The 27,531-nt window shown below is 44.1% G+C and overlaps 1 protein-coding gene across 3 annotated transcripts in view; it reads left to right on the forward strand.

Moving 5' to 3' along the window:
• step (cytohesin steppke) overlaps positions 1-27,531 on the forward strand; it is a 464,613-nt gene that overhangs the window by 321,198 nt on the left and 115,884 nt on the right. For 2 of the 3 annotated variants that reach the window (XR_010949350.1, XR_010949349.1), the window contains exons 5-7: positions 309-512; positions 15,919-16,260; positions 27,116-27,189. Coding sequence is in view for 1 of the 3 variants with exons in the window: in XM_067764628.1 (XP_067620729.1) it covers positions 23,274-23,355; positions 27,116-27,189 (156 nt within the window). In the remaining 2 variants the exon portion in view is untranslated. Of the gene's footprint in view, positions 1-308; positions 513-15,918; positions 16,261-23,151; positions 23,356-27,115; positions 27,190-27,531 lie in introns of those variants that run through there. The other variant, XM_067764628.1, reaches the window with a different exon arrangement.

Here is a 27,531-nt window from a genome sequence, read left to right on the forward strand (position 1 = left end):
CAAAGGCGATTTTTAACCCCAACATAGACCATTTTATCCACTTCTAGGAGGTCATTCATCATCCGCTGTCCAAACTTGGTTAGGAAGTCCGCTAGCTTGCGTATGGTAAGCTGTGTGCTTTTTCCATAACGGGGACCATTTCATGTTTGCAGGAGAACTTTATGAATTAGTACCTACATACATTGACGGGTTATTTTCTTATACTAACTATAGTTTCAGTTAAAAGGACTCAAAACGTCCTACAAAAAACTTAAACAACCAATTTTTCTCAGGCAGGCTTTAATAATTATTATTTCTTTGTTTTACAGTTACATGTTAAAGAAACACAGCGCCACTCATGTCGGCATGCCGCCGGGGAGCCGTGTAAATGTTTGTAGCTATGAGGGGTGTAAGTATGTTGCCGCTAATGCGACTTTACTGCGTATTCATGCCGCATCGCATGCCGAGGAACAACTCAGATGCAACGAACCATCATGCAAATATCAAGGCAAAAGTTTATTGCATTTAAAGAGGTAAGAAGTTAAGATATTTTCGTTGTAACTACGTAATATTTCTTAGAAATCTTGTGGAGCGATTAGATAATGTTCATAGTCAAAGGATTTGTAGATGTGATATCGCAACCATTCCTCAGTCTTAAGGTCTCTTCACATCTCCCGACGTTTAGAACATTCTGATGTCAAACTCGCATCTAAAAGTAGTCACGAAGTCCCTAGAAAACCTCGAAACTTTCTGTTGCGCTATATTGTTTTTCAGCTGCATTTGGTTTCACGCCTTGAAGATAATCTTCCGGACCGATATCTGATGATTTGTGTGATAATATATAGAACTATTCGTTATGTTTAACAACGAGTATCGATGAAGATTTAATAATGAGCAGTATGAACTTAAACAAGACATAGACATAACGCCACCAATAAAATATCAACAGCTCCGCAGTCCAGGTCAGGCGTCATCTGCGGCAGCATTTTACTGAAGCATTTCTAACACCAGAAACCTCTACGAGCCGATCTATAATTAGACACAGACAAAACCATGCTCACATTACTATGCTGGCTATGCCATGTTGTGATTCTGAATACAAATTCGCAGATCTTCCATGCATTTGCAGAGTAAACTTCAGAAGGACTCTCCCTTACCTTATGTCTATATGAGCTATAAACAGATCCAACTAATAAACGGATTTCTCCTTGAATAGATTAAGTTAGGTAGAATTAGCACATCCGTTAGGACGTCTTATAAACAGAATGTTTCCACACTGTTGACAGAAGGTTGTTTAACGACCTAATTTATAAACTTTTTCAAGACTTAGAGCTATATTGTGATATACTTACTGAACTCTAGATAACTTGCCATTTCTAATAGCAGTACATGAACACAATATAGACCTCAACTCTTTCATCCTGCAGCCCGCATTTCCAAGATCGGTTGTCCCTGACTAGACCTAATTTATGTTAGTGTCACGTCAAAAGGCAGTGCTTGTTAAACACCAACCCCCATTATAAGTCTAAAAAATTTAGAAGTTTTTAGTGGCATTACTAACTTTGTTGCCCAAATGTCGAATTATCCTCCGCCTGTTATTTTTCTGGGTGATGTAGTGTTGACTTTTTTCTGTAGCCCGAGCTATGTGAAGTGCGTGTTCCCAGCGCGTTTGGGGTAAGAATATACACGCGGTAGGTATGCCTGTCGTAAGAGGCGACAAAAAATACGAGATTCAAGCGCAACCCTTTCAGGTTGCCAGGTTGCAATATATAGCTTCTCCAAACCCAATTGTCAACCACACCTATCCGTGGCGAATCCTGTTTCATTAACAGCCGATGCTATGGCGACCCCGAACTCCTCATGGATCTAGGGGAGGGAGAGCGTGATGACCGGAAAGGTCGAATGTGGTCATAACAAATCGTTCCCCAGATGGTCGGGCTTGATACCGGAACGTACCGGATCTGCATCCGGCAAAGGACCATCAACATCGATAACACTCCCCAAGGTCTTCGGGGAGTGTCCTTATCGCTACAACAACAACGTGAAATACGTTTCAATCCTTTACGTTATATTCAGGTTCTGATGCTACAGAAAGAGCAGCAAATCCTTCGATTTCACCACACATCTGTGCACCTTTCGACGTAGTTGCCTCTTCGCTGCTGGCGTCCCTCTGTCTTTTAGCTTCGGATATATATGTCTTGTCGATGCGTCTAGCCGACCTCGCCACCCTGGAACTAAGTTCTTTCTTCCTCTTAAAAGCAGATTCATTACACTCAACTATCGTTGGTTGCCTCTTCGTTCTGTCCGAATATTCATCCTCCTTATACTGGTTGTAGTATAGAATATTTTTCGAAAGCAAAGTTTTTGCCGCGGATCCAAGCCAAGATCTTGCACATTCTTTTACAATGCCTAAGTGCAGCACCGAATCGTTTATCGCATAGCCTTTTTCTCAAAAATTCAACTACAGCACCCTGTATTTTGCCATACATATTACGCAGAGGACTCTGTCCTCAAAACTAATCACTACATTGACTGCCAAAGTCAATCCATACCTCACAACAGCTTTCAGTAATTATTTGCTTAATTCGCTACTTATTTTGGTCACCTTGGCTCTATCGGTTTGGTGCGACTTGAGCGGGTTGCACTGCAGCTACTCATCTTCACACAAAGTACACAAACTTGCGACCGATAAGTACCACATTGTTGCTAGTCATAGCGCCAACAACAACGCTAGTAAAGGGATCCAAACTCGGCAGATAAGCTTTTGATAAAAACCAAAAAGAAACAAAAAAAGCAACAACAACCAAATGCAACTTAGTTGCAATATGCGCAGCCGTTTTTAGTGTAGCGATGCATAAATTGTGTTGTTGGGCGAACATTTTACTTACCATAGCGACCAAAGGAGCAAAAATACAAGAGCAAAAAATTTACAGAAAGGCTTAGAAAAAATCGCAGCTGCCGCTACTGACATTTCACTGACTTCATCGCAAAATCGTCGTCGTCGTCGCTGCTGTCTTAGAAGTAAGCAAAAGCATTCGAAGGACAAATAAAGCAAAAGGATTGAATATGAAAATAAGAAAACAAAAAAAAAACATTAAAAAGAAAAAACAAATAGAAATTTTAACAACGCGCAATTGCAACAAAAAAAAAAAAAAACAAAACTTAGCGAGCGCGCCACAAAGTCAACCCGAGTCAAGCAACCAACCAACGGACAAGCAAATTCCAAGCCATACCCTCAGGAATCGTGACTTATCGATCGATTTGATATGCGCATTGAATACCTGTAATATTTCGCAACAGGCAACGCCGTTGAAACAACAACTTCAATGGCCACTGATGCACTACAACAAACAAGAAAGATCGCCAGAAGCCAACAACATTGGATTGCTTTAGCCAATTGGCTGCCACTGACTTATGTGCCTTGTATCGCCGGTTGTTAGTTATTATTGTTGTTGTAATTCGCTGTCCGCCCTGATCGGATTCATGTTGTAGTGCACAGAAGATGATGAGCATGATGATTATTAAGATGACGATGAGAATGGATGACGGCAAACAGGTATTAAACTCGTACCCTGCAAAAAATGCGATTGGTCTTGTCTGAACAAGGGATGAGTCGTCAAGGAATATGCGATTATAGCCAATTTTAAGCTATTTATATGGGTTGGAGTGATCCCATTTGTTTGGGCATGTTCTTCTATGGAGAGACCAATTGTACTTGTATATGCCTGAAGGGGGTTAGGTTAGATTAGGTTGTAGCTGCCCTGATAGGGGGAAGCTCACTTGGACAACATGAAGGTCCGTTGTGATACCACATACAATAAAATAACGGTGACGTAGATATAGCTACTTAAAGAATTGTAGGGTAGCAACGATAAAGTTCCGAATGATACCGATCTCAACCTTGGATAAATTCTCGGGAGATCCAAGTGAGTTGCGACCGAAGTACATTCGCCTAGTTCTGGCAAAAGCTGCACCAAGCATAAAGTTATTTGATGATTCCACCTCATCATCCTCCATACAGGTACAGCAGGTTGGAGTTTCCAGTATATTGAGACGTACAGCATGGTGGATACCAATGGGGCAGTGGCCTGTCAAAACCCCAATGACCATTGATGGGTGAGCCTTAGTGAACCCAATTATTTCGGCAGACCTCCTGGCAGCCACTTACGGCCATAAAGATCTTGCTAACCTGCAAGAGGTGGTGTCCGCCCAACGTTTGCTGAGCTGAGTCGAGGCCCAGCTATTGAGGAGCAAACCACAGGTGGCCAGCAGAATCCCGAAATTCCTACAGCCATCTTCATCCGGTTCAGTTGTACCGATGCGTGTTAAGAAATCCGCTTGACAGTTGCCAGGGATATCACTATTTCCCGGGACCCAGACAATCTTAACTATAAAATAGTTCGTATCTACTGGATGTATGTTCAGCATGACATTCAGTGCTAAGGTAGGTGTTGTTCTAAAAGCGCCACTGATACCGACCGTCCGTTGTACCTGAAGATGGTAATGTCGGTAATTATTCCACTATCCTTTATACCCTTACGGGTATTGTTGTTTTTGTTGTTTGTGCTCTTTGTACCCGTTCGGGTACTGTCGGATAGATTGTCTTCGTACCCTACGAGCACTGTCGGACATGTCTTTATTTTTCGCTTACGGGTACTGCCGGACAGGTCCGCTTCCTATTTTTCCCGACTTTTTCTTGTATTGGTATTACAGAAGATTAAAACGAAAACAAATTCGTTGTTGTAGCAGTGCTTCGCCCCATCCATCGTTGTTGTTGTTGTTGTTGTTGTTGTTGTTGTAGAGGTAAGGACACTTCCCGAAGGCCTTGGGGAGTGTTATCGATATTGATAGTCCTTTGCCGGTACGTTCCGGTAGCAAGCCCGACCATCTCGAGAACGATTTGTTATGACCACATGAGACCTTCTTGACCATACCGCCCTCCCACCCCTAGATCCATGAGGAGTTCGGGGTCGCCAGAGCCTCGGCTGTTAATTAAACAGGATGCGCCACGGATAGTTGAGGTTGACAGTTGGGTTGGAGAAGCTATATATTGCGCTGGCAACCCCTTGAAAGGGTTGCGCTACACAACCCCTTGAATCTATTTGGTGTTTTATTCGCCTCTTACGACAGACATACCTAACGCGGGCATATTCTAACCCCCTAACCCGCTGGGGGTCCCCATCCATCGTCCTATTGAATTGTTAAATCATCGGTTCGAATCGAGCTTATATAGGCTTTGACTAGTTCCAACTGTATCCAAAAGAGACTAGAGAGGATTAGTCATACACCATTGTAGACAAAAGAGATCAATCGCAGACCAAACTCTTTAGGAAGTCGCACGATTTTTGCAGGGCTTATACTAAACGAAGTTGTGTTGGATGAACCGACGATATGAAGAAAGCATGTAGTGATTGCCAGCCAGCAATCGAGTCGTCTATATGTGCTGCTCGTAAACATTCTCTTAGTTATGTGTGTTGCTCATGATTATGCCGATGACGATGATGATGATCGCCAAAGCGCGGGCGCGAGAGTAGGCATGGCAATGTTTGGATGTTGGCTCGCCACATGTATATTGTCTCGGTCCTGTCGATCTGTCTATCCTAGTCTTTACTTCTCGATTCGATAATATTGTGTAAATGCGGTGGCGGTTATTGAAGTCAATTTAACCTTGAAAAATGCGCGCTCGTTTGGTAGCTAAAGAAGCTGCGCGATTCCCTCTGATTTGGATCATTGCATTGTTCGAATTTGGTTTATTACAATTTTACATGCGTGCTCAAGCGCGCGCTTGCAAGACACGTTCATGCTCATGTCTCTTATGGACATTTATTTACATGGTTTTCGGTATATAGGGTGGGAGGATGTCGAGTTGAGGCTGTAACTGGAGCTAAAGTTAATGTCGTGTTTAAACGAACTTGAATAAGTTCCCTCAAAGCTCGCTTCTCGAGGAAGTTTTTTTCTGGTATTTATTTCCCCTGTGAGTGTCTACCCTGTAGATATTTTGAGCGTCACATTTGCAATGGCCATTCGAGCATTTTACGTGCTTATGAGTCGATTTCTTCAATCGATGGATTTATGGTGACTAATAACACTTACTTAATTGTCGCTTAACCGTTTAAACGGTTATGGCCGGCCAACAATGCACACCAGTCGCTTCTTCTCTCTGCCAACCGGCGTCAATTGGTCACACCAAGGGAGTTTAAATCGTTTTCCACCTGGTCCTTCCATCGGAGTGGGGGCCGCCCTCTACCTCTGCTTCCATAGGCGGGTTCCGATAGAAACACTTTCTTGGTCGGAGCGTCATCTTTCATTCGCATAACATGGCCTAGCCAGCGCAGTCGCTACGTTTTAATTCGATGGACTATGTTTATGTCTGCGTATAGCTCGTACAGCTCATCGTTAAATCTTCTTCGGTACTCGCCATCGCCAACGCGAAGAGGTCTATAAATCTTTCGAAGAACTTTTCTCTCGAAAACTCACAGAGCCGCTTCATCTGATGTTGTCATGGTCCATGGTTCTGTACCATATAGCAGAACGGGTACGATAAGTCACTTGTAGAGTATGATTTTCGTTTACCTACCTATCCCAAAGTAGCATTTATTTGCAAGCGTGATTCTTCGATGGATTTCAAAGCTAATGTTGATGCTAGTGTTGATGCTGGTTCCCAAATAAACTAATTCTTTTACTACTTCTAACTTTCAGGTACAAGATTATAGTACATCTTTAAAGTGAAGGTCTTCGACAGTGTTAGAGACCTTGTAATCTACAAGAGCATCTCAGAGCCAGTCGTGTTTGACCATGCACCTGGCAGCAGTGCAAAGTAACCGAGGCTATCCTAGCACTTTCCTCTTCATAGCTTGCTGGTAGGTACACTCGGTACCGAGACCTCCGCCAACAGAGGGTAGTTTGAATGCAGTGAGCTTGTACCTTCTCGTGAATGAAATATCACCGTGTTTCTTGGATCAAGATTTTTTAGTTGCGGCATCGTATTTAAAGATTAGTTACGAGTCGGTTGACGATTAACGAAATAAAGCGTCTAACACGGCAAGTCCTTAAACACAGAATCGAAGAAAATTACAAATTTTGCAGCCCAAAAATGAGCTACAAATAATAACCCAAAATACTTTTCTCTTCCAACTCAGTTAATTAATAATTTAAGAAGAAACATGCAGATCGATATATTGATGGGACGACATATCATTGTCGCGCTCGTGCTTCAACCGACCCAACTCAGCTAAAACAAAAAATAAGGAAATAAATAATGAGATACACGCACGAAATAAATACACGAGCTTGGGACTTGCAATCGGAATTGGAATGCCAATATAACAAACCAGCTAATCAATGGCCATATGCGAATCGCAATGAGCCGCTGAGGAATTTCCAACAGACAGAGGACAACGGAAATACAGCGCTACATACGCGAACCAAAACTTGCGGTTCAACAACAATTACATATCAAACCTAATTCGCCATTCGACTAAAATGAAATCAGATGAAAATGTCCAAATCGAATGAAATGAAATGTGAGTTAAAATCACCAAAACACGACTCTAACGCGCCGACCAATACCCATCTTTCCTCCGCCCAACGCGCCTACCAACTCAACTCAATTTAACGCAACTCGATTCGCAATCGCTGCACCGACTGACCAAAAGCTATGGTGCTGCGCGCACATTCGCACATAGTATTTATCAGTTTAACGGACGGACTGCTGTTTGGTAGAATTAATTGCCACCAAAGCCGTTCCAGAAGCCGCCTGCTGCTGAATCGATAACCGAAGCAACAATGAGTCCGGTTAAGCGCTATATCTCATGGTGTGTATATGGACAGCACCGTTCAAACAATTATTCCAACGTGTATACATATGTACGTCCATCAGTGTGTATACTTAGCTTCTAAGAGTACCTTTGTGTATAGATTGCAACGCGGTGCAGGGCGCATGAAGCGCTCGTATGGACCAATGTGCTTCTTTCCCGCGTTTATTTGATTGTTAATTCTTTGCAAGTTTGTATGAATATGCGCGCACGCGGTGCGCTTAATTAGCAGCAAATAATGGTCTGCGTGCCTCGCCACCTCATTTTGAGTATCGCGCCAAAGCAAAACGACCCCAGCCAAACAACTTGGCACTGACAACAGAGGCAGCACAACAGCAAATCGAACACAGATCAAAGTTGATATATACTTCAATATATGTTTGTTCGTATGAATATCAAAAAGGGAAATTGCACGTTCAACAAGAACAACTGCAACAAGACCCATAACAACTGTAAAAAAGCCTGTCCAGCGATCACTAATTGCAGATATTCTTCCTATTGCCTACAATTAGTTTCTTAGCTTACAAGTAATGGAAAATAATTCTTGTGACAAAATAGAAAACATAAAAGAAAACTAAAGAGATATTATGAGAGGAAAATAGTTGCAACAGTATTGTGGAGTGAAGTACAGAAGCCGACGGCACTCTGAAATTGCGTGCTTCAAGGTGCTGCTGGAAATAGTGTCATTAGTAGTAGGAGGTTGCAGCAAAAAAAGATCTACCCAGCGTAACCAAGTCGATTACGTCGTAATCAATCCAAGAGCAACAGTGTCCTGGATATGTGCATTCCAAATATCGACTTCAACCAAGATCTTTGCAACGAAGAACATGTCGTTATAAACGCAAAGAGAATTTGCCGTCTTATAGCTATTCACAACGGACCGTCTTCCGACGGAGTACTTGACAGTAGTAACGAAAGAAAATGCTACTTAGAGGATCGGCATTTTAGCGCAGGTTAAAGCCTCACACTGGCTTTGAGACTTTCGATACTTACCACTCTGAAAAAACACACCGCTGAATGAATTCTCTGCTCTTTTCTTGTGCCTAGCCTTATATAAGGTTCGAGGCGGGTTCAATAGACCAACTGGAAATATACCATTAGCAGCTTCGAAGAGAAGAAGGACCCCAGCGGGTTAGGGGATCAGAATATACCTGCGGTAGGTATGCCTGTCGTAAGAGGCGACTAAAATACCAGATTCAAGGGTCTGTGTAGCGCAAACTTTCAGGTTGCCAGCGCAATATATAGCTTCTCCAAACCCAATTGTCAACCTCACCTATCCGCGGCGAATCCTGTTTCACTAACAGACTAGGCTCTGGCGACCCCAAGCTCCTCATGGAACTTGGGGGTAGGGAGGGAGCGAATGGCCTGAAGGTTTAATGTGGCAACATAAATCGTTCCCGAGATGGTCGGGCTAGCACCTTAATGGTGCTATGGTACCGGAGCGTACCGGATTTGTATCCGGCAAAGGACCGTCACATCGATAACACCCCCAAAGCCTTCGGGAGCAACCTTATCGCTACAACAACAACAACAACAAGAGAAAGGCAATTCACTAAAAGAACACGTCGCGTTCGAGCACAGCGCGTGGAGATAGTTAAGATCGAAATGACAGTGAAAAGCTTGTTATGTTGTAGAGCTAGCAATTATTTATGTATCTGTGTTAAGTCGCAGCAACTGAAATATCGCAGTAAATACCAGCGACATCCTGGAAGAAATCACCTTCATTGACTGATTGTGATTCCATTTCATTCGCAAGCACAATTACCAATAACACGAGAACTTACTTAATTGGCGCTTAACCTTTTGAACGGTTCTGGTCGTCCAATAAGGCACGCCAAGCGCTTCTTCGCTGTGCTAACTGATGCCAATTGGCAACACTAAGGGAATTTGAATCATTTCCTCTCCTCATTTCCTCGTTCTCTTCCACTGCTTCCCTGAGTGGGTTCCAATAAAAATACTTTCTTAGCCGGAGCATTATCTTTCATTCGCATAACATACCCTAGCCAGCGTAACCGCCGCAGTATTTGAACAGCTCATCAGGAAACAAATCAGCGCCTAAGGCTTTGTTGTTTTTTTAATTGTAGGTTTGCTATTCTTGGGTTGCTGTTCTTGTAGCGATGAGGACACTTCCCGCAGCTTTTGGGCAATTTTATCGATGTTGATGGTCCTTTTCCGAATGCACATTCGGTACGTTCTGGTAACAAGCACGATGAAGGTACAAGCCCGACCATTGTTGCTTCTTTTTTGCTACCTTAGTAATGTAATGTGCGGAAAAAAACCAAACTCGATATATCTCCACAATGGGAACGGGGACATGAAAGAAAAGAGAAAACAGAGGAAAAGGAGAAAAAGTTGAGGAAGTTTGAGGGAAATCGAACAAGTAAAAAGAACAGGAGGAAGATGGAGAGTTAGGTTAGGTTAGGTTGAACTGGCCGGTCCATGAGGACCTCACATAGACTGATTGAGTCCGTAGTGTTACCAGAAGTTTGTTTTAATGACCAAACTGAAAAACCCTATCAAAAACCAGGACCTATGTTATAAAATAACTCCGTCCTCTTGGCAAATACTAGAAGCTTCCTAGGACTTAAGCCACTTGCTGCTTCTAGATCTGACAGCTCTATCACTCCTAATAGCTGGAGTCTTAGCCTGGCAAGTGCAGGACGTGCTCGATCGTTTCCTCCTCCAACCCGCACTTCCTAAATCTTCTATCACTGACCAAGCCTAATTTAAAGGCATGTGACGCCAGAAGACAGTGTCCAGTCAGATTACCCGTCATGGGTCTACAGTCCTCTCTTTTTAATGATAGAAGCAACTGTGTTAGTCTAAGGTTGTAAAACCTACACATAATCTTCGACACTTTACAGCCCCGCGCTTGAACCCACGCCTTTCCCGCTTAGTCGATCATGTGCACCTCTCGCCTTCGCTTAATCTCGCCCAATCTTATTGGGACGTTTACGGAGCAAGCTTTTTAGCTAGTTCGTCCGCTTTTTCATTCCCGTCTACTCCCATATGCCCTGGGACCCAATATCTCCCTGTCCCGATTCTCTCCAGGAAGGAGGAAGATGGAGAGTAAAAGTAAGAATAAGGTTAAAGGTTTGAGACAAAGTAGTAAAAAGAGGTTGCCAGAAAGATTAAGACTAAGGATATGTTTAAGAGTAATAGTGATAGTAAGACTTGGATAAGAGTAAGAGCGGTAAGGGTAAGAGGAAACGCGGTAAGATATACGAAATAATAAAAGGGAGAAAGAAATTGAATAATCCGATTAGTATAAACTGGAAAATTCAGAAGGAAGAAATAAGAGCGGAAGAAGATTAGACAGAGGAGGCAGGTGGATAGATAGAGGGTCGAACAATGTCTTTTGGGTTTAATCATACGGCTGGGAGTATGCCATGTTTGTTTAAACGTTTCCAGAGTTAGGCAGAGCTGTTTAGTATAAGGCTTTAATAAGCCCAAGGTTTTTTTTTTGTCATCAGGCAAATCTATAAGCTCTGATTTGAGGAAACATCGTTGCTGTAAAACCTCAGCCGCTATATATTTTCCATTTATACTAAATAAGCATACCTCAACGCTTTGTTTATATAGATAAATGTTGGGTCTTGGGAACGTGTACTGGCAATCCCGATTTTTCATATTACAATCCTGCCAGTTACACATCCGCAATTCATGATATTGTTCCAGATCGCCAATCATCTCATTGGCATCAGCAGCAGGTTGGGTTAGGTTAAAGTGGCTGCCTCCGCTGTCCGAGCGGAGACGCACGTAGGCCGTTGTGGCCCGTTGTGCTACCACGCGGGGTCCCCCATTTCCTGTTACCCTACTTTCGAAGAAGAAAGTTTAGACCCCAGTGAGGCTAAACCAGCGCGTTTGCCTAATGAGACGCAAGATGAGGTTTGGGTTTATAGATTCAAGCTCCGCAAGGCACCCAAAGGAGTGTCTGTGGAGGCATTGGTACCTGGTTGTTGACAGTGCGGGACAGTGGCACGGATAGTGCTCTACGCTTTCTATCTCCTCCTCGTCCCTACAGCTGCGGCAGAAGTCATTTGTCTGCAGGCCCATATAGGCACCGTGAGTGCCCATGAGACAGTGACCTGTAAGAAGGCCCGATAGTGCGCTTATAGAGATACGGTTTAACAATATCACCGATTGCGATATCTTTTCATCCAGCTTAGGCCAGATTTGCTTGGATATACTACATGTAGGTTCCTTGGCCCATCTGGCGTTTGCCTGATCCGTGAAAAGAGATCGCAGGCAGTGTTTGCAAGTGTTTAGAGGAAGGCTGGCCCAACCCGCGGAGGTTATTGTTTGCAGGTTGGTGCCTTCCCTAGCTAGCTCATCCGCGGCGCAGCTTCCTGAGATGTCACAGTGGCCAGGAACCCATATTATGCTTAGGTTGCAATTTTCAGCTAATTTGTTGAGGGTTTCTCTGCACTTCAATGCCACTAGTGACGAGGTGTTACTGCATTGCAGGGATTTTATGGCAGCTTGGCTGTCAGAAAAAATTTAAATAGAACTGGTCACCTGCAGGTTAGCAAGATAGAGGGCTGCTTCCCAGATAGTTATGAGTTCAGCCTGAAAAACACTGCAGTGGTCGGGTAAGCGAAAGCACTCGCTTAGATTGAGCTTCTCCGAGAATATCCCGCTGCCGACTCTGTTGTTTAATTTAGAGCCATCTGTAAAAACGGAGATTTCGTGTGACCCCGGCTCCGCGCCGTTTGCCCACTCGTTCCTCTCTCGGATTCTTGTGGAAAATTTGTTGTCCCAGCAAGGGGACGATGTTTTATGGTCCAATTTAAAGAAGGTTTCGAGGACCTGCTTCAGGATCCGGGTGTGACCAAACCTGCAGTCCCTCCATGGTTCGTTAGCATTGAGCCTTACCGCGTTGCAGGAAGCAGAGTATCTACCATATAGATCAGTTGGCAGAAGGAATAATATGGTTTCAAGGGCTTTGGTGGGAGTGTAGTTAAGGGCACCGCTGGTAAGCATTGCCGCCATCCTCTGCACTCTCGTTACTTTGCTTTTGTTAGATTCGATATCGACTGCCGTCCACCATACGGTGACGGCGTAGAAGAGTAAGGGTCTCACCACTGCCATGTAGATCCAATGGACTATGCGTGGCTGGAGACCCCACCTTTTTCCGATTGCCGAATTACAAGCGTGGAGAGCCATTGTGGATTTCCTGGATCGTTCCTCCACATTTCGCTTCCAGTCAAGCTTCCTGTCGAGAATAACTCCGAGATATTTAACCTCGGTAGAGAGTTTGATTTCCCTCCCATTTAGGGATGGGAGGGTAAATTCCGGTATAATGCGTTTGCGGGTAAAAAGCACCATCTCAGTTTTTTCACTGCTGATGCATTCCCTAGACCAAGTGTTAGATTAAGAGCATTTTGCAAGAGTTCGCCAAGCACCGGAAGGTGTTTGCTGCTAACTGTCAAGGCTATGTCGTCGGCATATGCAATGACTTGGCATCCGGTGGGCTGTAGTATAGATAACAGAGCGTTCACCGTCAAGTTCCATAGTAGAGGAGAAATAACACCCCCCTGGGGATTCCTATGTTGGTATACCTTATTAACGATGAGCTGCCCAGCTCACAGATAATGCTTCTCTTGTTTAGAAGGAGTTCGACGAATTTCACAAGAGGCTCTTCCACCCCTAGTGAACGTAGAGATTTTGTGACCGCTGCTGGGAGAACGTTGTTGAAGGCTCCTTCTATGTCGAGAAACTTACCTAGCGTAAATTCTTTAAAGGCAAGACCCTTCTCTATCTTAGTAGTGATAGCATGTAGAGCTGTCTCTACGGATTTGCCCTTAGAGTAGGCGTGTTGGTTGTTGGAGATTAGTGTCTTATTTGTCGATCGTCTAATATAGGCGTCCAGCAATCGTTTTAGAACCTTTAGGAGGAAGAAGGTCAGACTTATTGGTCTGAAATCCTTTGGACTGTTGCCCGATATCCTGACTCCTTTGGGTATGAAGACTACCTTTGGCTTGGTCCATTCCGTGGGGATATAGACCAGGTTGAGGCAAGCCTTGTAGATTTTAGCTAGCAGCGGGCTTATAAGATCGCTTGCAGCTTGCAACTCAGCGGGAAATATTCCATCCATTCCCGGAGATTTGAAGGTTTTAAAGGACTTGATTGCCCATATAACTCCTTTTTCGCTAACTATGTTGTTCAGGGGTCGAAACGGCCCTGGGTTAGATTGCGTGTTTAAAAGGTATGGTTGAGAGGTGCAGCCTGGAAAGTGAGTGCTGACCAGGGTATCTAGAATTTCCGTACTAGAAGTGGCCCATTCTCCGTTCGCTGTGCGAATGCAGCTGGCAGGTATGGGGTTTTTGGAGTGGACCTTTCGTAGGCGATTGGCCTCTGAGACTTCTTCGATGTCATTGGTGAAGTTCTTCCGGGAGTCCCTTTTGGCCTTCTGGATTGACTTCTTGAAAGATTTTAAGGCGTCCTTCTAATGGGACCAGATTCCAGTGCGCTTAGCCTCGTTAAACAGTTTTCTGCTGTTTTTCCTCTGCTCGGAGATTTCTTGGTTCCACCGATACTGCATCAGCAGTATCTTTCCATATTCCTTAGTTGTGGGCAATGTGATACACTAAAGATGTAGCTATTCAGTTCCGCTGTCTTAACTTTTCCATCTCCTCTCAGGCAAAGTAAATAAAGCCTCCCACAAAAGGAAATACATTAAGGCATTAATTTAGTATTACGATACTGTTAAAATCAATGCTGCAGATAAATCAAGAAGCAACACTTAAATTACTGAGAGCGAGTATTGTCAAATGCTACTCAATTTTTTAATATTGACTTCACCTGTCTGGTTAATTGCATCATGCACTGTTTTAACGCCTCCTGAAAGCGTTGCTATACTACAGTAATTTTGATACTTGCGCCACACTTTTTTGGTTGACACTTTGCCTTATAAGCATTGAATCCGTTTCAAATACTGCTAATCGACAACATACTTAAGTGGACCTTTTAATGTTACTTAAGTTAAGGGCAAATTTTTGGTCTGCTACAATGGAGCCCCTTATAGTAACAAGTGCCTTATTCTCTCCTTAGCAGAATAAGGAGCATCGAAACGCCTGGCAACCTGAATTTAAATAGTTTTAATGAATCCACTTCCATCATCGCGGTCTCCTTTATGTTGGATGAGAAAATGGAGTAATGAGAAAGATACCTCATATGGTTTATCCACATAAACATAGAAATTATATAAGAAAAACTGTCTGGTCGTCTTTAGGTATGAATGATGCCGAAACATATACCGAACGAAGTGACGTTGATTAAGATCTTTAAGATTTGTCAAATTGGGGGCAATTGCTCTGCTACCGTCAGACCCTACTAAACTTTTGCTGAAGAACTTTACGTCATGGGCGTTTTGGAACAAATCCGGTCAATCATCTCTTGTAAGTACTTATTCAATCAAACCAGTCGAAGAAAAGTCACATTCAGTTTGCATTTTTTGTTCATTCCTCTTACGGTTCTTCGGTTCAATTGCATAATTTGACCTAAGCAGCGAAGTCACTAGACTTTTATTCTCTGCTTTGTATTTATATTTCTGTAAAGAGCTCGCATAACTCATTAATAAATCTCCTTCGATTCTCATTGTTTGACTAACGCAAAGGTTCATAAATCTTCGAGCTAATATTTTTTGGCCAAGGATCATTATCCAAGTCTTCCTGTTGTCGTTGTTGTTATAGCAGTTCTTCGCCCCATCCAATAGTTGTGATTCATAAATTGTCCACGATATCCTCTAATTGCAGTCCGAGGAAACTGACAACAGAGTTGGACCACAGAGATAAGGTTGTTAGAGGCGTCGGTTCCAGATTGCAATTGATGAGATGGTTGTTGTCATGCGAGGACATGTTACAAGCAGGACATATATTAACGGTATTCAGAAGTTGATATAGAGTGACTCGCGTCTCCCTGGGGTGGTTGCTTTCCTCAACTGCGAGTTCCGGGTATTTGTCTTTAGGAACGGGGCTCACCTGGGCTCAGCAGTCCGAGTCTTCCTTATCCCATCTGCCCAGGCTTATACACAGCTCGTCCTTACAGGTTGAAACTATCAGGAGATTGAGCCTGTAAGACTAAGGTTTAACAAACTTCATAGCGCTTTGTTTTCTTTTTGCAGGCACTCGCGTACACATTTTGAACCATCTAAACTATTTGCATGTGATAAATGTGATTTCAGGGCGCGCATCAAGGGGCATATAAAACGTCATATGCGCTCGCATACAGGTGAGAAGCCCTACAGCTGTCCCCATTGCACATTTCGGTGTAGCACTTTCGATAATTTGCGTAAGCATGTCCTTAAAACGGGTAAACATCCAGGCAAATTTATTTATGAATGCCAACAATGCAACAAAAACGAGTCGATGAGAATAACATTTAAAACTAACTCGCATCAGGAATTTCAGGCACACAATGCCGAAAAGCATGGCGCGACCAAATAAATACAATGAATGTACAAAGTGTGAATATATAAAAAACCAATTGATTATAGTTTTGATAGTCCAGTAACATGATTTTATAATTTTTTTGTCAGCTACCGGAAGTGTTGCGCTAAGCTGGCGACATCTATCTGTCATTTCAACGCAATTTTATAATGGATTGCCCTATCTGACGCTAGGTGGCGCGTCGGCAATTTTCAGCATCCAATTTTTCTACCTAAGCTATTTTTGGGACATTTCGTTGGTGCGTTGGATGTTGCCGTATCGCGTTTTTCGAATTTCATACCTATGTAAATACAAGAGCTCTGTTAATAGCTATGTAAATACAGAACTCTGTTATTCGCAGTCTTTTTTGGCAAGTAGAAAATTTTGAATTTGAAAAATTTTTAAACACAACACCCAACCAAAGTTTTTTATGAAACTTTAATTTTTCATGTGAGAAACCCGTTTTTTGACGATTCGATTCGAGATAAAAAGTGAAAAAGTTTTATTTTACTAATTTTTCTATGAAAAAAGTTAGAAAGTGTAGCGTTCCACACTGCTTCAAGTGATCAGTTTGTGGAAAACTTAAAATTTTTCTGTTTTCCTCGTAATGCCGAAGTGAACGCAAAGTGGAGGCATAATCTACGCATCCCTCGAGAAGCGGACCTCCCACAGCAAAACGCGTCGGTGTGTGCCACTTCGTGTTCGCAGCGAAGTTAGCAATGCAAAATTTTTAAGAACGGATACCATCCTCTCCCTCTGCTTGGGCGAGTATTTTTACACGTTTGTTGTGGGTGTGAGGGTGTGGGTAATTCTATACGACAGCATGACACTGCTAATACGCACTGAGATATTGAGAGGGCCAAAAGACCTCTGTCGGCGGCCTTCGGTCGGGCTTATAAAAAATTACCCTGGATGCGTCTAACACCGGTTTGGAGAACCAAAACCCTGTCCGCCAACAACCAACAAATTTTCAATTTCTTTGACAACCAAAAAAAATTTTTTTCTCCGCTTTCGGATTCGCGATCCTGGATCCAAAACGCCGCGTCTTTTTATTATTATTATCATTATTATTATTACGACTATTTTTTTTTTTTTTGTTACGTGGAGGAAGGAAATGCTTTATGCACTAACCGGGTTGTTAAGCCTCGGTGCTAATCTCTGCAGCAGCAAGCCTCTCCGAGTGTAGGACTCCCTTTCTTTTCCTTCATGGGCTACCCGCTAAAACTTAACCTCCCACGGCCCGCGAATTTTCCGCACCTGGGACCGCGTTTAGCATAACTTTGGGTACGGAAACGCGCTACGTGAGCTCTCTGGCTACTCTCACGTTATTGGGCTAAGCAACAATCTTGCCGTTTAGCGAGGAGAATATTCCTTGCATATCTGCTGACCATGTCCCATCTGTCATTTCCGCAGGTCATGTTATGGGTGACACTTCCCGGGGATAGGTCGCCTAGTGTTAATTCCACTCATTTTCGTTGCTGTGCGAAGTGACCCCAATCGAAAAAGGTGCTGCGTACGTCGTCTGAGCCCACAGTATAAGCGATTCGGATTTTCATCCTTGCCCATCCTGTGGTGGTATTCCCGGAAGTAGCCGTGGCCACTTAAAAACTGTGTCAGGTAGAAGTCGACCTCTCCATGTGGCCGTTCTAACCATGGCTCCAGCTCGGGAATCAGTTCTCTGGTCCACTTGCCTGCAGTACTGCAGCTCCATTGCTGTTGCCAGCGTCGGATAGAATCTTCGCGCCTGCGCGGCAGCAACATCTCTGCATACTTCTCCTCGGAGGTGGTAAATTGATTTCCTCTCCTCAGCGAGAAGATGTATCGGTATGGTTCCCGCAATAACAAGAACTGCGTCTGCGGATACCGTGCGGTAAGCTGAGGCAATTCGTAGCGCCCCTCTGTATTGGACAGAAGTAATAGCTGCTCGGTACTTTTGGAATTTCATTGCATCCGCCCAAATTTCTGCACCGTATAAGAGTATAGATTCCAAAGCGGAAGCAAGCAGCTTTCTTATACATCACCTTGGCCCCGCCTGTGTTTGCCATTTTTCGACTTAAGTATCCTATGGTCTGTGCAGTTTTCTTGCAGGCTCCTTGAAAGTGTTCCGAGAAGGTTAGCTTGTTATATAGCCTCGCCCTAAGGTATTTCGTGGAGCTGCGTGTTTGTACTTGTTGTTCTCCAACCATCATATTCATAATGGTGGGAATTCGTCTCTTCGTGAGGATTCCGTCTATTCATCCATCTATTTACACTGCGCATTACTTGGTTCAATTAAAGCTGTGCCAGCTCGCAGTTCCGTGCTGTAATTATGGCAGCCACGACGTCTGCGAAAGCGACAAGAAAAGCAATTTCTGGCATGTGCAAACGAAGGAGGCTGTCATATGAAGCATTCCAGAGGTCGGGACCTAACATCGATCCCTGGGCTGCTCCACCTGTTATCCTCACCTTTCTCTGACCTTGATTTGTTTCGTACGTGAGCCAGCAATCTTTTAGGTAGTCCCTTAATATGGCTAGCAGATAAGGAGGTACCTTGAAAGAGTGTTTCAGCGCATCGAGCATGTCATCCCACCTGACGGAATTGAAGGCATTTTTCACGTCCAGCGTGATCAGTAAGACGACTGGCCTAGCTTGGTGGTACGCGGTTTCGGCTTTCCTTACCGCATTTATAACCTCGGCTATGGCATCTATTGTGGAGTGACCTTTCCGGAACCTATGCTGCCGATGGGACAGACCACGCTTCCCAAGGCAGTCGGTTCTATGTACCGGAGCGACTCGGGATTTTTCCCGACCAAGGACTGTCATTTCAGTGCGACCCCATTTAATTTGTTTCGCCCCTCCCACAAATTGTCATCCTCCCAGCAGCTCCTTGCAGCAGGACTGCTACATATTCTCTTACTCCGGGAAGGTATCGAACCCAATCCGGGTCCGTCTCCTGACCCCGGTCCTGAGAAATGGTTTTGCTGCATTTGCCAGAAAAGAATCTTTTTAGGACGGTCATACTCTGTTCAGTGTGTCTCGTGCAAGGGATGGTTGCATCGGACAGGTTGTTCTGGGCTTGATGTCAAAACCCGACGTCCACGTAACTTTTATAAATCATTTGTGGCCCCTTGCTGCTCACGCCCAAGGGCGTCCCGTAGTCTACGCCTAAGCGTATCCCCACTACCTTCCAGCAGCTTCGCTGCTCAGCAAACCACAACAAGTACCCGCTGCTGCTCGCGCCCCACGGCGCCAACAACTCAAACAGGTGATACCACTCATAAATACTACCTTCGTAGTAGAGCTGGTAGCAATGCTGAGCATCAGCCCCTGCCCCCGTCTTCTTCTCCCCCCTCTTTTCAGGCAGCAATCGTTCAGGTCAGGGAAACAGACTCTTAGTCCCTGCCTCCGTTTGCACCGTCTGCCAGCACATAATATATAGGTTTGCGACATCCGCTCAATGCAGCTCCTGCCTTGGGTGGTGCCACTTTCCTAGATGTTCTGGTCTCCGCGACGGCAACCCCTCGACGGGTTTCATCGCGCCATGTTGCCAGGTCGCAAACCCAAATCATCCGGGTACCCCAATGCTTGCCCAAGGGCGCCCACTCCCAAGGCCACAACAGCAATTGCGTCCTGGCCTTCCACAACCTAGGCGTAGTCACCCGTCACTTACCCCTATAGTGGCGGAGTCACCCCTCATGCACTTCAGAATTCTGCAGTTAAACTGTAATGGACTCACTGGGAAGATTACGGAGATAGTCGATTTCATGAAGCGGCACAACATCCGCATTGCTGCGATTCAAGAGACTAAACTCACAGCAAGATCTGCATTGCAGACCTGCTCTGGTTATAATGTCCACAGGAAAGACCGCGAGAGCGGAAATGGAGGCGGCCTCGCGTTTATTATACACCACTCTGTGCAATATTATATATTTGATCCTGGCGTCGACCGCAGGGACAATGTCTTAGAACGTCAAGGCCTATCTGCCGATCAGGCGATGCAAATCTAGAAATCATCAACATCTACATCCCTCCTGTCACCTGTTGCCCCAGTGGATACCGCCCTAATATCGAGGCCTTACTCACTGGCAACAATCGCATTATCTTAGGCGATTTCAATGCCCATCACGACCTGTGGCATTCAAACTTGCGGGCGGACAGTAGGGGTGAGATGTTGGCGGATCAAATAGACGAAACGACGTTCTGCACAATAAACGGAGACGACCCCACACGTATGGTAGGAAGTTGTCATAGCTCGCCAGATATCTCAATCGTGAGCGCAGAACTCGTAAACTGCGTCAACTGGCAGCCGATGGTAACATTGGCATCCGACCACCTGCCCATACTTATTTCGTTCGTGCGTACCGCCGACTTCGTCGTCACCGAAAAACGCACTTTCATAAACTTCAAAAAAGGAAACTGGGAAGAATATAAATCTGCAACAGACAGCAGCTTTGCTGCCCTCCCTATCCCGACTGATGCCCGCCAAGGGGAGCGTGCCTTCCGTAAGGTCATTGAATCCGCCTCGGCACATTTCATTCCCGCCGGGAGAATTCCCGAAATCCGGCCCCACTTCCCGGCGGAGGCCGCGAGCTTAGCGAGGGAACGCGACCTTATAAGACAGCTTGATCCAGGCGACCACCAAATAAGGGATATAAACCAACGCATCAGATTGCTTGTGAACGAACACAACCGGGCGAAATGGGAAGATCACCTAAGAGGTTGTAACCTCTCTACCGGTGTAGGTAAACTTTGGTCCACCGTAAAGTCCCTATCGAATCCGACTAAGCACAAAGACAAAGTTTCCATCGCCTTTGGCGATAAGGTGCTGTCGGATGCGAAATAAATGCGCGATCGCTTTCTGCCGACAATATATAATGCATCCTACGGTCGACAAAGATAGACGGAGAGCCAATAGACACGCACATAAACACAAATTCAGCGCGTCACCAATTACCATCACCGCTAGAGAGGTTGAGGAGGCCATTGGTCGCGCTAAACCATCCAAAGCAGTGGGCCCAGACGGCATAGCCATGCCGATGCTTAAAAACCTAGGGAAAGAGGGTTTCAAATATTTAGCGCATGTCTTCAACCTATCGCCAGTGGCAAAGACGCTTGAAGCCATTTTGCTCCCTTATTTCCAAGCACATTTGCAGCTAGCCCCTCATCAGCATGGCTTCAGAAAACTCCGTAGCACTACCTCCGCGCTAAATGTCATTAGCACCCAGATAAATTGCGGTTTGAATCAATACCCCCACCATAGAACAGTACTCGTAGGGCTAGACCTATCAAAAGCTTTTGATACGGTCAACCATGGCTCGTTACTGCAAGACCTGGAAGGGTCTACCCTTCCCCCATGTCTTAAAAGGTGAACCGCAAATTATCTGGGTGGTCGGCAGGCATCGGTGCAATTCAGAAACGAAACATCAAAACAAAGGAGAATTAAACAAGGGGTGCCACAGGGTGGTGTCCTATCCCCGCTTTTGTTTAATTTCTACATATCTAAGCTACCTTCACCACCGGAAGGAGTCACAATCGTTTCCTACGCCGATGACTGCACAATAATGGCCACAGGCCCAGGCCCAGAGATCGATGAGCTATGCAATAAAATAAACGGCTATCTCCCTGATCTCTCCAGTTTTTTCGCCTCGCGAAACCTGGCATTGTCACGGACTAAATCTTCCGCGACCTTATTTACAACATGGACGCCCCAAATGTCGACCATATTGAACATCCACGTCGATGGCACTACGTTACCGACTGTCCTACACCCCAAAATCTTGGGTGTGACGTTTGATCAGGATCTACATTTTGGTGCGCACGCAACCGCAATTGTTTCAAGAATTCAGAGCCGTAATAAAATCCTCAAATCCCTTGCTGGCAGTACCTGGGGAAAAGATAAAGAAACGCTCTTGACCACATACAAAGCAATTAGCCAGCCGATTATGTGCTACGCGTCACCCATATGGTCGCCAAGCCTAAAAACCACCCACTGAAACTACAGGCCTGCCAAAATACTGCTCTCAGAATCGCCACGGGCTGTCTTCTTATGTCCCCAGAACACCATCTGCATAATGAGGCGAGAATACTCCCCATCAGGGAGAGAAATGAGATGCTGACCAAACAGTTTCTGTTGAATACCCAGAAACCTGGGCATCCCAACAGACATCTGATTGACGAACCAGCACCGCCTAGGGGCCTAAGGAGTCATCTCCGTAAGCATTTTGAGGAAATACGGCACCTGAGAACCCAGCCGTATGAAGCGAAAAACACAAGCAGGTCCTTGGTGAACTCCATAGACTCCAGTACTTGAAGAAAAATAACCAGAACTCGCGGAAGAGGAACGCATACTCCCCAGGGAAACGCGTGTCACTCTTGCTCAACTTCGTTCTGGATACTATAACAGGTTAAACTCTTACCTATCCAGAATCAACCCCGACATACAAAATGTATGCCCCGCTTGCAATGTGTCCCCACATGACACCAACCATCTCTTTAATTGTAATGTGGAACCAACGCCTCTAACACCCCTTTCCTTATGGTCCACCCCTGTTGAAACGGCAACTTTCCTTGGACTCCCGTTAGAGGATATTGATGACAATTTTTGATCGGTCGCGGCTATTAGGTGGGGCGAGCATTGCTACAACAACAACATGGGACAGACCACCTCCATCGTCAATGGCTGCTATCAGCCGTTGTTTAAGGAGGCTTTCCATCATTTTCTCGGCCGTGTCGAGCATGCATACAAGAGCTCTGTTGAAGTAACATTATTGCCTATGTAAGTACAAGAGCTCTGTTGAAGTAACATTATTGCCTATGTAAATACAAGAGCTCTATTAAAAACGCATTTCCCATCAGGTGGCATCATCTATTTTGACAGTTCTCTCTTTTTGTCTTTATCCGTTTATCCGACCCTTTCTTCTTTGACATTCGTTCATTCAACCAACCGATTTGTGTTCACTTCAATTACTTTATTTTCTGTTTTGTGTATTGTGAAACTGTGAATATTTATAATGAAATTAATTAATTAAAATATATAAAATTGTGCGGTAAATAAAGCTGTGCATTCGTTAAAATGATAAGTGCGATGGATAATCGATCGTACGGTGCGATTTCGAAAGCATCCACCGCTGGACGAAATGACTTCCAAACGCCAGGTAAAAATTAAATAAGCGAGAAAAAGAATGTAGTGAAGGAAAAATAAAATTGAGAAATTCATGAATGGACTGGACATGAAAATGCTTATGGATTTTGATTTATTTGCCCCAAAGGTTTTTATTACATTTCATTTATTAAATGATGTTTTCAAAAGTTTTAGTATGAGCGTATCAGCTACATATTCCCGTAGTGCACCATTAAAGATATATCGGCATCTCGAATAAGGAATGCGATTCACCAGCGTTTTTTTATTTTGATGTATGTGGTGTGGTATGCCTGTAGATATGTTTGTAGCTGCGCTAAGCGCTTTGTTGACGTACCAATATTCATTTGTGCTACAAAACCCAGGTGAAAGTACAGAACAGGCCTGTTTTCCCAAAACTTATGAATGAAGTTCAATAGGAGAACCAGTGAACAAATGCTCTTTCGTCATTTTTTAAATTTTATTAGCAGAAATTAATAACAACTTGCACAATAGACTTCCATCTTGAAATCATCAGCCCTGTTGCATGCATTGAGTCATCTAGTAACACTTTTATTCCTATTGAGCGATTGCTTGACCATTTTATTGAATCGCTGTCATTTTTACAGCGGGGCACTCCTACGTGCGTCCCTATATATTAATATAGAAACAAACAAACAAACAAACATGCGTTTTTATAGCTCCAGTTGGTAATTGACTTAATTGGCAAACTGTTGAAGTGGATTACCTAATTTGTTTCAACAAAAGAAAGCCTTGAGCTACTTAAATATAACTAAAAAGAATTAGACGCACGCTCACGCATATGTAGACGTTGTACGTACCTTATGATTCTCAATACATATATACATAACTAGAATTGTATGGCCAGCTACGAAGATAGTGGTTTAGCTAACTAAAATTTATATGCTTAGCTTAGCTCTTCTTACTGGAGTTACCCAGTTTTTTTTATCGACCAAAGGCTGTCACGTAAGCTAACTGGGATTCTTAAAATTTCCTAAATATAAACCTGTCTACAACTGTAAGATTACCGACACGTTCGTCCTTATATAGCTAGCCATTGTAGTATATTCTTAGTTCCAATATGTTCCATGTTCTATATCATTTAGGTAAAAGCACATTTATCGGCAAGTAATGACGGTACAATCCAATTGCATGGAGGATGGGATTACCTTCATTGCTGCTTCACATTTCTCTTTGATAAAGAAATATTTCATTTTTTAAACCAACATGGACGTGTCGGTTAGAATATCTAGGAGGTGTTTTGACAGATTTTAACTTGTGCCAGGCCTCCCTACAGCTCTGTTATTCCCGAACGAAGTTATCAAGACAATTTGGTTTGAAATAAAGTTGAAGATAAGCTATTATTTTGTATATCCAGAGTTGATAGTTTAATCTGGAAGCAAACATTTGTATGCTACATGGTTGGAGTGAAACATTCAAAAGCCATTAGACCCCGGATTTGTGTCTCTAGAAATATATATGAAATTTTGGTACTTCGGAAGTATCTAAGATGCAAGTTGCATACCTAAATGAGACGATGTTGTTGTTGATGTATTAACGATAAAGACACTTCCAAAAGCGCTTCCCAAGGCAGTCGGTTCTATGTACCGGAGCGACTCGGGATTTTTCCCGACCAAGGACTGTCATTTCAGTGTAACCCCATTTAATCTGTTTCGTCCCTCCCACAAATTGTCATCCTCCCAGCAGCTCCTTGCAGCAGGACTGCTCCATATTCTCTTGCTCCGGGAAGGTATCGAATCCAATCCGGGTCCGTCTCCTGACCTCGGTCCTGAGAAATGGTTTTGCTGCATCTGCCGGAAAAGAATCTTTTTAGGACGGTCATACTCTGTTCAGTGTGTCTCGTGTAAGGGATGGTTGCATCGGACAGGTTGTTCTGGGCTTGATCCCAAAACCCGACGTCCACGTAACTTTTATAAATCTTTTGTGGCTCCTTGCTGTTCACGCCCAAGGGCGTCCCGTAGTCTACGTCTAAGCGCCCCCCCATTACCTTCCAGCAGCCCCACTGCTCAGCAAGCCACAACAAGTACCCGCTGCTGCTCGCGCCTTACGGCGCCAACAACTCAAACAGCTGCTACCACTCATAACTACAATCTTCGTAGTAGAGTCGGAAGCAATGCTGAGCAACAGCCCCTGCCCCCGTCTTCTCCCCCCCTCTTTTCCGGCAGCAATCGTGTAGGTCAGGGAAACAGACTCTTAGTCCCTACCTCCGTTTGCACCGTTTGCCAGCACAGAATATATATGTTTGCGACTCGCGTTTCCCTGGGGAGTGTACGTTCCTCTTCCGCAAGCTTTGAATACTGTTCTTTGAGTACTGGATTCACCAGGCAATTCCTGGCATAAAGGTCGCCTGTTTGTGGAGTTCACTGAGGACCTGCTTGTGTTTTTTTGCTTCATACAGCTGAGTTCTCAGGTGCCGTATTTCCTCATAATACTTACGGAGATGACTCCATAAGCCCCTGGGCGGTGTTGGCTCATCAATCACATGTCTGTTGGGATGCCCAGGTTTCTGGGTATTCAACAGGAACTGTTTGGTCAGCATCTCATTTCTCTCCCTGATGGGGAGTATTCTCGCCTCATTATGCAGATGGTGTTCTGGGGACATAAGAAGACAGCCCGTGGCGATTCTGAGAGCAGTATTTTGGCAGGCCTGTAGCTTCTTCCACTGAGTAGTTTTTAGGCTTGGCGACCATATAGGGGACGCGTAGCATGCAATAGGCTCGCCAAATGCTTTGCAACTGGTAATGAGCGTTTCTTTGTCTTTTCCCCAAGTACTGCCAGAAAGAGATTTGAGGATTTTATTACGGCTCTGGAGTTTCGGTGCAATTGCGGCTGCATGCTCACCAAAATGTAGATCCTGATCAAACGTCACACCCAGGATTTTGGGGTGTAGGACAATCGGCAGCGTAGTGGATGTTCAAAATGGTCGACATTTGGGACGTCCATGTTGTAAATAAGGTCGCGGTGGATTTAGTCGGTGATAATGCCAGGTTTCGCGAGGCGAAGACTTCGGGGAGTGTTATCGATGTGATGGTCGTTTGCCGAATACAGATCCGGTACGCTCCGGTAACACAGCACCATTAAGGTGCTAGCCTGACCATCTCGGGAACGATTTATATGGCCATTAAACCTTTAGGCCATGCCTCCCTCCTCACCCTCAATTTCCATGAGGATCTTGGGGTCGCCAGAGCCTCGTCTGTTAGTGAAACGGGATTCGCCGCTCGAAGGAGAGGTTGACAATTGGGTTGGAAAAGCTATATATTTCGCTGCACAACCCCTTGAATCCCTACCGGTGTTCTAAAACTATACCCACTCTCAACAGAACATTTTGAATTGACTCTTTGAGGTCGCTCCCTTTGGAAGTAATAGTAGAAAATCGATAATGATATGTTAAAAAAGTTATATCCATATATTAACCGGCGATTAGCCTTTACGACAGTTATGTGAACCTTATCTATATTTGTTCTGACTCTGTCGACACAGCACCTCCAGGGCCCCTTCGTAGACTTTGCCTCATCTTACACCAGGCCGTCTTTTAAAGACTGCTCCTTAAGCAAAAGCAATGCGACTACACAAACGCAAAAAAAAATTTAATAATGAACCAGACGACAAGTTATTCCCGTTCCGCGCTGTTTTTGACACACATTTTCCATTTGTGGCATTTAATTACTTATAACAAATTAGTGCTGTGCAATTTTCTGAATAATTTATTTGGCTAATTATTACAAGTTTTTAAACCTTTTTCTTATTTGTTACAGAACTAACACCTGAACAACAAAAATTATTAATCGAGCTACGACGAAAAAAGCAGGAACTTTTACTAGAAATTCAGGTAAGTTTCTACTTTACGATTTTAAATCTAATATTATTTAATCTAACCATTTTACCTTGCAAGAGTTTTAAAGCGATTGATCTTCTGAATCGTATAAACAACTAATCCAGTCGTATATTCTTTGATACTGCAAATAATTCGTCATTTGTTTCTTTTTTACAAAGTTTCAATCAACTTGTTGGCAGTGAGTCATGTACTATATGGTACTGGCATGACACGTACATCTTGTACATACGCATGTACTTGAAATGTCGAGATTAGTTGCCAACTGGTAGAGTCGCTAAAGACATGTGCAGATAATCTGCAAAGACTCGCCTTACAAATACTCAATGCCACGCCTTC

The sequence above is a fragment of the Eurosta solidaginis genome, chromosome 2, assembly GCF_040869045.1.
Source record: "Eurosta solidaginis isolate ZX-2024a chromosome 2, ASM4086904v1, whole genome shotgun sequence".
NCBI lineage: Eukaryota > Metazoa > Arthropoda > Insecta > Diptera > Tephritidae > Eurosta > Eurosta solidaginis.